Source organism: Notothenia coriiceps, unplaced genomic scaffold (genome assembly GCF_000735185.1).
Source record: "Notothenia coriiceps isolate Sejong01 unplaced genomic scaffold, NC01 NC01_scaffold00037244, whole genome shotgun sequence".
Classification (NCBI taxonomy): Eukaryota; Metazoa; Chordata; class Actinopteri; order Perciformes; family Nototheniidae; genus Notothenia; species Notothenia coriiceps.
In genome coordinates, this window is record NW_011369945.1 from 17613764 (window position 1) to 17623475 (window position 9712).

At 42.6% G+C, this 9712-nt stretch overlaps 1 protein-coding gene across 1 annotated transcript in view; it reads left to right on the plus strand.

Annotated features, from left to right (window-relative positions):
* Positions 1-513: 513 nt before the first annotated feature.
* LOC104965370 (serpin H1) overlaps positions 514-9712 on the plus strand; it is a 14995-nt gene continuing 5796 nt past the window's right edge. The window contains 6 exon segments of the mRNA XM_074112263.1: positions 514-639; positions 1267-1503; positions 1553-1805; positions 6251-6346; positions 6756-6814; positions 6817-6993. Of these exon segments, the coding sequence (XP_073968364.1) occupies positions 514-639; positions 1267-1503; positions 1553-1805; positions 6251-6346; positions 6756-6814; positions 6817-6993 (948 nt within the window).

Below are 9712 nucleotides of genomic sequence, written 5' to 3' on the forward strand. Positions count from 1 at the left end.
CCAGGCCCAACATTACATGCACATAATTCCTGCCAAACTCACAGGGAACGGCTGTCATATACCCCTACTGGGACTTAAGCATTTTTTATTATGGTTTTGTATGGCATAAAGGTATAACTCCTACATAACGATAAATGTACCACAGCTGACTTTAAAGCGACCCTACCGTAGATTTTCTCCAGTGGTTAGCTTTTATAATAGATTATACATATTTTTTATACATGAAGTTGCGTATTAAGCTTTTATTTGTAGTATTGCTACAATAAAATTGAGTTAAATGCAATGCTTGAAACACGGGCTCGGCTTTGAAACAGAACGGGCTTTAAATAGTGCTTTTCAAAGTATGAGACTCAGCCTAAAACCACTATGGTTAAGTATGTATTTTGGGTCGTATTTAAAGTTTTACGAAATGTTTCTTAAGTCTTAATTAACACCGTTAAACTCAAATAGTGCTCAGTGGCAGTTTAAACGGGAAGCGTGGAAGTTTCTGGAAAAAATGAACTCTTTCCCGGGATGAAGTTAAGGGGAGACGGTAAACTTCCTCCGAGAGCTGCCACGTATAAACCCACTCACAGCCCCACTTCCTCGGGAGGACGTAACTTAAAAAAGGAGCAGCAGCAGGGAAGGAGAGGGATACACGTGAATTAATTAACGGTAACTTTAAACAAATACGCTTTTTCCGCCTTTCCTTTTCGCCTGGAGGTCTTCGGAAATCATAACAGAGTAGACTGGACCAGACGGCAGATGTGAGCCGTCAGTCCTGTCACCGGCTCGCTGATGAGTGTTTTTTTTTGTTGCAAGGCACAATAGAGAAACGCGAATGCTAAAAAGCTTCCTTCGAAACTTAATTTAAGTTAATTGTCACACTGGTTTTCCCGCAGCGGGTGAGATAATAACCGTGTTGCCAAGTGGGAGGAATTTACAAAATCAAGTTGTGGCTCTGTAGGAGCAGGGACTGCTGTTTGCACAAGTAGATGTCTTTTTACAGCAGAGAGGGAACCCTTAGGCTGTGTTTATATTGCTTTATCTAAAATATAAACAGAGCAATAACAGCACGAGCAGCAATTACACTGTTAAAAAGCCGTTAAAATATATGTTATAAATATAGATACAGTATATCTTTGTGTACTAAATGTGAGGAATGCATTCTCTTCATCCATTTCTTCACACATTATTTGTACTGACTCTGCTCTGTTTCCTCTAGATCTGCCATGTTCCCCAGGCTTCCTGTCTATTTCCTAATTTCTTTGAGTTGTTCTGGTGCAGGGCAGCACTGCTGTTTCCTCCAAGCAGAACCCTGCACCCCGCCCGCCTCCCCCCCTTGGTGACCCCAGCTGGACTCTTGGTCTGCACCTGTACAAGGCCCTCCGCTCTGACTCCAGCTGTGAGAACACCGTCTTCTACCCTCTGCTTGTGGCCTCCTCACTGGGAGCCTCAGGGGGCTCGGCAGGCACCACTTCCAGCCAGCTCAAATACCTCCTCAAGACCTCGACCCCCGCCAAGGCTGGAGCTGAAGACCTTCTGTCTGAGGCGTTGAAGAGCTTCACTAAAGCTTCACCTGCACGCGTCATCAGCCCTGTTTTCAAAGCAAGTTCCTCCAGTCAGCCAGGCATTTGTGAAAGAGAGCCAGGCCAGGTTTATGCTGCAGCATCAGCCTCTGGGAAAAGGAGACTCCAAGGCTGACCTGAAGCAGCTCCATGGCTGGGCTAAGGCTGGGCTGGGGGGGCAGGAAGGAGCTCCTCTAGTGGATCAAATCCAGACTAAGGCTAGAGCTCTGATACTGGCCAATGCACTGCGCTTTAAAGGTATGTAGACACAATGCACGGTAATTGCACATGTTTACATGTTGACTCGTACTCGTAACTTTGGTCATAAAATGTTAGAAAAATAATGCTTGAAAAATTACCAGTACTATTACAATTTTCTATTATCAAAATAGTTGTCGATTAATTTTCTGCCAAATAGACAACCGGTAATCGATTAGTCCACTAATCTCTGCAGCTCGAGTCTATGTTCTCAACATGTTGGATACAATGGTAGTGGTTGAGAAATGATTCTCATAAAATAATATGCAAACAAGTCATAATTTCTCACTGTATCCAAAACAGTCATGACCGTGACTCTTAATGATTCAACTTTATAGCCAAATTAATATTTTATTATGTTGCGTACCCAGTGGCATAACCGCCTGGCTGCAGACCCGTAGCTCAGCAGCCTGGCTGGACTGAGTAATGCTGAATTAGACTGGTGTGCTTGGTAATTGTAGAGTCATTTCTAATTATGCAATGTCTCTGTATCGATGTTGTTTTGCTGCATTGGATGAGAAGTCTTAGAATATTAATGTGGCATGTACAATTTCCAGTGTTCTGACAGCCCTGATAGCCTACACACCACTTTGCCTATTACATTGTGTGTGCCAGCATGCCCACCTGAGTGCAGTGTGTGTGTGTGTGTGTGTGTGTGTGTGTGTGTGTGTGTGTGTGTGTGTGTGTGTGTGTGTGTGTGTGTGTGTGTGTGTGTGTGTGTGTGTGTGTGTGTGTGTGTGTGTGTGTGTGTAGTGGACTCCAGCTGGTGGACACAGCAGATAAAGGATGATTCCGGGGCCTATCACTGAGAGCTTATTCATCTTCCATTGGGGGGTGATGTGTCTTCTTAAATAATTGAGTAACAAGTGTCCAGACTCTCTCCCTCGGTGTCATACCTAACATCTGTGCTCGAAGCGCTCCAAGTCTGCAGTGGCACGGCTTGGCTCGGATTTGTTCTTTGTTACACACTGCAGTAGTAGATGAAGAAGTCAATGTTTCCATATGAATGCATTCATTAGGAAGACACCCGTTGCATCTCAAAACAATCCATGTAATGTTAAATTCATTATTTTGCCCTTTTTAAAAAGTTCAATCAAAGGTCAAAGAGCTAGTAACTTTGATTATACTTTTTAAAAGGATATAACTTTTACATCACTGTTTAAGGATGTCCGTGTTCATACAACTAGTGTTTAGTTAATTATGAGTCAAAGAAAAAGCAAATCGCCCATGGCCATGATAACTTTTCAGGGATATAATCTACCATCTCTTTCTTCCTCGGAGCACGGCCAACATTTCCATGCCTGCTGATCTCATTTTTGTTTGCCGTCTCCACAAAAGATGATGACGTGTTAGATACATCCTTCTGTTTCACTCGTTTGTTTTCTCTGTTTTTGTGCTTTTGTCATTGTTTATCACGTGTCTGATCTACCCCTGTCTCCTCTTCCTCCACATGTCTCCTGTTCACGTCCTTATCTGCCTCTATCTGCCTCTTTTCCTTCTGTTTCCTCCTGCAGGTATTCTTTTTATTAGGTGCAAAGAAGGCGAGGCGGCTGAAGTGAAAACAGGCTGCCAACAGATAGACAGCCTTTTGAAAATAACATTCCCTGACAGACTATATACATTGATAAGCATTTTAATTAATTTTCCTTTGTTTGATGTTTTGACTTCATTACCAAATTCGTTTTTTTTGTGAGCAGATTCTCAATGGTCGGTTCATTAATTGTGTTAAGGGAAATATACAAATTAGATTATACAGCAGATTGGAGCACACAAATTAGATTACCTAAAATTGGATTCCTTTAGTTTTGATTCGTAATTCACAAGTGGTCAATAGTTTTCTTCTTGCTCATACTAGCTCCCTCTGGATGCTTGTAACTTTTTGTATTTGTCTTTGATTTCACGCTCCTTAGGCAATTCATAGTGTGTGATAATGTAATGGTTTCAGAGATGTCGCCGGGATTTCTTTTGGCACTGAACAGTCGTCTGCTTCCTTGCCCGTTCCTGTTTGTTTCACTTCCCCTTTAGTTAATTATTGAAGGGTGAATTAAAAAAAGCTTTTTGCTGTCCCTCCTTCCGCGGGCTGTACACAGCATCCAAAGAAAGGGAAGGTCAGGGCCAATTAGTCGTGGAACATGTTTACAGTGGAGAGACGTTAAAAGCAAAGAGAACTACAAGAGCACTGCAGAGAAAGAGCAGTGCAGGGAGAGATGTCTGGGTGGGAAGGGGACAAAGAGACGCAGGATAAAGAGATGGGAGCAAAGTAAATGGCCAAAAACTGAGGAAAGCAAAGAAAGGGTGGCCTGCTGAGAGAGCCAAAGAGATTGACAGACATGGTGCAGGGATGTAAAAAGGCCTACCTTGGGAGTTTCAGTCCACACTAGTTAATTAATTCAGGCTTTGTTCCTGTTTTAGACAAACAAACACTGCAGACGGAAGAGGAAAACTAAGATTGTGAATGAAAAGAAACATATACACAAGATAACACGGGGAACTAGAAGAGGAAAGAAAGGGTGAGAGAGAACAACAAGTTCCCACTTATTTTATCTCTAATAATAGCTTCTGAAATACCACAACTTCTTGTAATCAAAGGTTGATGAGGGAGCAGAGGGAGCGGGTCCGTCTCATCGATTCTCCTCTGCTTGTAGCCTGAAGTTTACAGTATGAATTGGTAAGTCTGTGAGCTATTGGATTTCTTGGCTGTGCATTTTTCTCATTGTTTATCGTTGATGGATATTAATGAACTCAAGTTTCAAGGGATCTCTCTGCTACAGTGCTGTCCTATAAAAGAGGATAATGTAGTGCAAACTCAAAGCAGACCCTGCTGCTCTAGACACAACCACACACACACACACACACACACACACACACACACACACACACACACACACACACACACACACACACACACACGGTGAGGTCATTAGAACTACACAATTCAAACATGTATACATACTGCGCAGGGGTTATTCCTCATTATGACATCGTTCCAGCAACACGGCTGCCACTTCAGGTAATCTTCAACCAGTTGTTTTTGAATTCCAGCACGATCATGTTTCAATCTCCGATGTTACAGGAAGCGGAGCGAATGTCTGTGACTTGCGCTAGCATGCCTGGAAGGGAAACTCACATGTTGGAGCTGTAATGCTGTGACTTGTTATTGGCTGAAGCACAATGAGGGCTTGGGGGTTTTTGGGAACGCCAAGTGCTGGAGCAAGAAGCCTATTAGTTGATCAACATAATATACATCCACTATTTGGGAAGTCTATTCAAGGTGGCTCCAGTTTTACACAAGTTTAGTGTAGTCATCATAAAGAATTCCAGACAGCCCATAAAAAACTGTTTTATTGGCTCTGGAGATTTGCAAAGTCTGATGAATATCACCGATGACTCAATCGGGGCAGTATGGTTGAAAATAAGTCCTTCATCTTTACAATTTCAAAATGTTTTGGAAAAGTATACTAACGGAACATGGTTTCATTCATTTTGAACATTCTTTTTTAGCCTTGCTGGCGATGTGACCTAGCCTTACTTAAAAGAAGTGCAGTGCTTAATATAGAGTATCTTTTTAAGTCATTTATCCAGCAGAAAATCCAAACATTTAAATGACAAAGAATATCTGGCATGTAGCTGGGTTTACTTTATTTAATTAGTGATTCAGAATCCACAAAAGGCCTTCCTTTTTATATTTACTTTTAAATTGAATTATTCAACTTGAAGGCCTTGGGCTCTGGGAACATGCAATACGTAACTTTCTCTGTTTTCGGACTAATAATTGAGTATCGATGGAGAATAGAAAGCCTTTAATGATAGTCTTTATTGACATACATGTAGCCAAGCAATACAACTATAGACTATTATCAGGGTAGATGAACCATTAGATTTATTTGGCACTCTTGCACCTTAGTATTGTGTCAAAAGTGGGTTAATCGATCATTTATGATGAAAATCATCGTTAACTGCGGCCCTAGCTGGCGTCAGACGTCACTCGAGTACAAGTCATAATCTGTCGACCTCCTCGCTCCATGCCTGCACCGTTGAATGGCCCAGTGGCTTGGGGAATGTATTGTGAGGTTATTACAACAGTAATTCCACCACTCTCAGCCCCTTTTAAATTGACAGCTGTCAGGGGGTTAGCAGGGCCAAGTGGGATGTGGTGAGCAGTGAATAGGACCATGTGGCCTTAAGGACCTCATAACTGCCTCAGTGTAGCACTCAGCTCGGCAGCATTGCGAAGAGTAGACGCTTTATGAGGGGCAGTAGATATTGAAGATTCATGAGCAGTGTCAGCCGATGTCACTGTGCGTGAGGTCGGAATGTATTTTATGAACATGGCATTGTTTAACCTGTTGTCCACTTCTTCCCCTCTTCCAATCATTAAGTATTTCCTCACAGGCTCTGATGTTCTGCATTCAAAATGTCCTCTACTTGTTTGTGTGTTTGCTCAGGGCTGTGGGAGAGAGAGTTCAGCGAGGGGGGCAAAGATATTCGAACCTTCCTGGGGAAGAAGTACACCAAAGAGATGATGATGATGCACAGAGCAGGTAAAAAAACACACACGGTCTGCTGCTACTGACCTCCTGCCAGCAAAGCAATTTGAGTTGTGAAATTGTTTGAACATCTGCAAAGTCCAAATCTGCGGCTTTCCAATTTTTGTGTCTATAATTTATTTAACACGCTTTTCATATTTTATACTTTGTCAAACAACAAGGATTAGGGAAGTCCTGCAGTAGCAGCAGTAAAACATGTTAGGGAGATAACTTTACAGTATATGCTACTTCATTATAATATCATTTATTATTTGTAGGCAGGTGAGAACTTGCTGCTGAACTTCCAAGAGAACTGCTGATTCACACTTTACTGTTGAAAAGCAGTAAATATCATTTTATGGAAAATGTTCTCCTTTCCTCTCTGATCTTCCTGTGCATGCCTCCGCCTGTCACTGTCCTCCAGGTTTGTACCGTTACCATAAGGACGTCCAAAACATGGTGCAGGTTCTGGAGGCGCCCCTACAGTATGTGGGGGCAAGGCCAGCATGGTGCTCCTCATGCCCTTCCATGTGGAGGATCTGAGGAGGTTGGAGAAGCTCCTGACCCCCGAGCTGCTGACCAAGTGGCTGGAGAAGACCAACATCACCAGTGTGTCCATCTCACTGCCCAAGGCCAACATCACCAGCACGCTCAGTCTGAAGGTCAGTACCACACACTACTAGTTTTATCATTTGGTGTAATATTTGTAACAAAAATTGGTATGTAAGTTCTTCAAATACTCACCACTTTAATAATGAATTTAAAGTCAGGGTAGTTCAAAGGTATGTTAAACTTACAGTAGTTTAATTGAGTTTTTTTAGTAAAAAAAAAGACATAAAGATACCATTAAATTAAGATGGAATAAACTTGACCTCATCCCATATATCTCACATTTTGAGTCCCAGGCTAGAGTGGTATCTCTATTGCTGAATGCTCTGATATGTCTTGATAAAAGCTGGAGCTGATGTCTTTTTCCTCACCTGAGAAACTCTGCGAGGGGCTTCTTTATGTCCCTGACTATCTGAGGCTCCCTGTTCTCAGCTTTTTAGTACTATAGTGGGATTTGACCGAGTCGATCCCTGCAGCAGCCTCAATTGTTGTCTATGTTATTACTTTCTACTTTTCATTTATTTCCAGTGTCCACAAACTGAATCACCCTTCAATCCACCTCATACAGTTTCTTATATCTCCACGATATCCATCCTCATGGTTTCCTCTTCATCCTCGCCTTTGGTTTTTCCACGTCTCCTCTTCTTTGTTTTACGCGTCTCCCTTTGCCATTCATGTCTTCCCTCTGCCTCACTACTCTTCCTCCATGTTGCATGTCATTTCTTACTCTTTCTTGTCCATCTCAATACATTCGTCACCTGTGACCTCTGTTTCTCTCCTACTTTTCTCTCGTCCTCTTCCTCTGCCTCCCAGTAACTGAATCAGTGGCCTGCCTTGCCCCTTCCAGTTCATTGCGGACTGACTTAGGGGGGTTTAAATGTCACTCCTTCCCACGCTTCTCCCTTCCCCTCGAGGAGACGGGCATTGGGCTGAAATATCATTCAGCAGGGAATCAGACCCTAGTATAGGGTCAAGAGGCCTGGAGATGACCATACCTCCTCAGTGGGCTTCCAGACCCTCCCACAGACTTCCTTTCTTAGGGTCACACCACCGCCCAGCTGTTAGTCTGTGCTGCCCTCAGCCTCAGAGCCAGCAGGTAGCCGGTCTGAGTCAGAGCAGACAGACAGGCAGCAGCTTAGTGACTGCTGATGCTAATATAAGTGCATGGGGCTTGTTAAGGTTCACACAGGCCAAACCAGAGGCTGTGTCGGGGGCCGCCGACTGAAAGGCTGGAGAGTTGTCGAGCTAGCGTAAGAACATGTATTTGACCAGGCCACAGGGTCCTCGACACGGGGCGAGGTCACAGACAAGTTGCTCGAATCACGCAGCCTCCAGACCGCTGAGAATATCCTGCTGATGTGGGTCAAGGCCAGAAGAAAGTTTCATTTTCAAGCTTTGTGCGCTGACCTTACCTGCAGTCACGGTTCGACAGGTTAGCTTTTTTTCCTTTGCAGTTGCCTGGAGTCTAGTTTTATGTACGTGTCTCCTGATTTTTCACAAGCTACATGATTCAAATACTTCTGGTCCTGGTTTGATCTTATCACGCTGAAACACTCCCACTTGCACTTGAACTGTGGGTTCACAGAGTGGAGTTTATTTTTCTCACAAATCATATTCCAAGGGCAATGTTTGCCATTTCATCTGGCAGAAATGTTCGTCAGCATTGGCTCAAAATGAGAGGCTGCTATACAAATGTTTTGTACCCTGAGAGCAAAAAGATTCTTAATAGATTTTAGCTTCTTCACTTGCATAGGGAAGCACGATGCTGATGTCGTAGTAACTTTGTCAAGTAATGCAGGCTGAGGTGAGAAAAATACAGTAGTGTTTACAGATTGAACTAGTTAAGGAGGACAGACCTTAAAATACATTTTACTCTCTATACTTACATTTCAGAACTCACAATTTTCCTTTAATTTCTTAAATCATTTTCCTCAACTTTTGTTCCATTTAAATGTTGCCTCGTACGATTTTGAAGTGAAGTCATACAACCTCTAGATCAGGGGTTCCCAACCTTTTTTCCCAAGAGCCCCCCCAAGTGACTCCTGTTGGAAGTTGCGTCCCCCCCACACACACACATGGGGTGGGGAGCAACAGCGGTAATTAAAGTTTAGAAGTCTCAAAAATGCTACAACTCCTGTCACAAACTGGATGAATGTGAAGTATTTTGTTAAAGGAGGACGAAAGCGTAATTAAGGAGCACTATTGGAGTGACTTTGATGGTTATTGGACTCAGGATTAATTTATTTGGATTCCCGCTGTATGAAGAAATTAAAGGACGGCGCAAGTAAAAACAATTCACAAAGGGATTAAACTGTTTAAAACACATGCTCAAAGTAAGCCGGATTTTGCCGATGTGTTTATGTGGATTCAAAAGTCGTAAATAATCTACAAAATGGAGGAGACCGATCTGATCGGAGCAACTGACAAGACTGTGACAAATAATCCAACTGAAACCGGCATGGACAATGACTATGTTTTAAAAATGCGCTTATCCAGAAAAGCCTGGTTTGGACACTTAACGGGCAAGAAGAAACATTTCTATTAATGAAAGAATTATACATTTCTGTCTTTTTATGCCTTTAATACTAACTTGAATTGTTATTAAAATTAATTAATCAATCATGTTTTATATTTTATTGTAATGTAGAGACAAGGCTTTTAGTGACAATCATGTATTGCTTTACAATTATATGTAAAAAAAAACCCCAAATAGGACAACTGCCCTAAAGCAGCTGAGGCCCCCCCCAGGCTGGGAACCACTGGCTTAGTTGA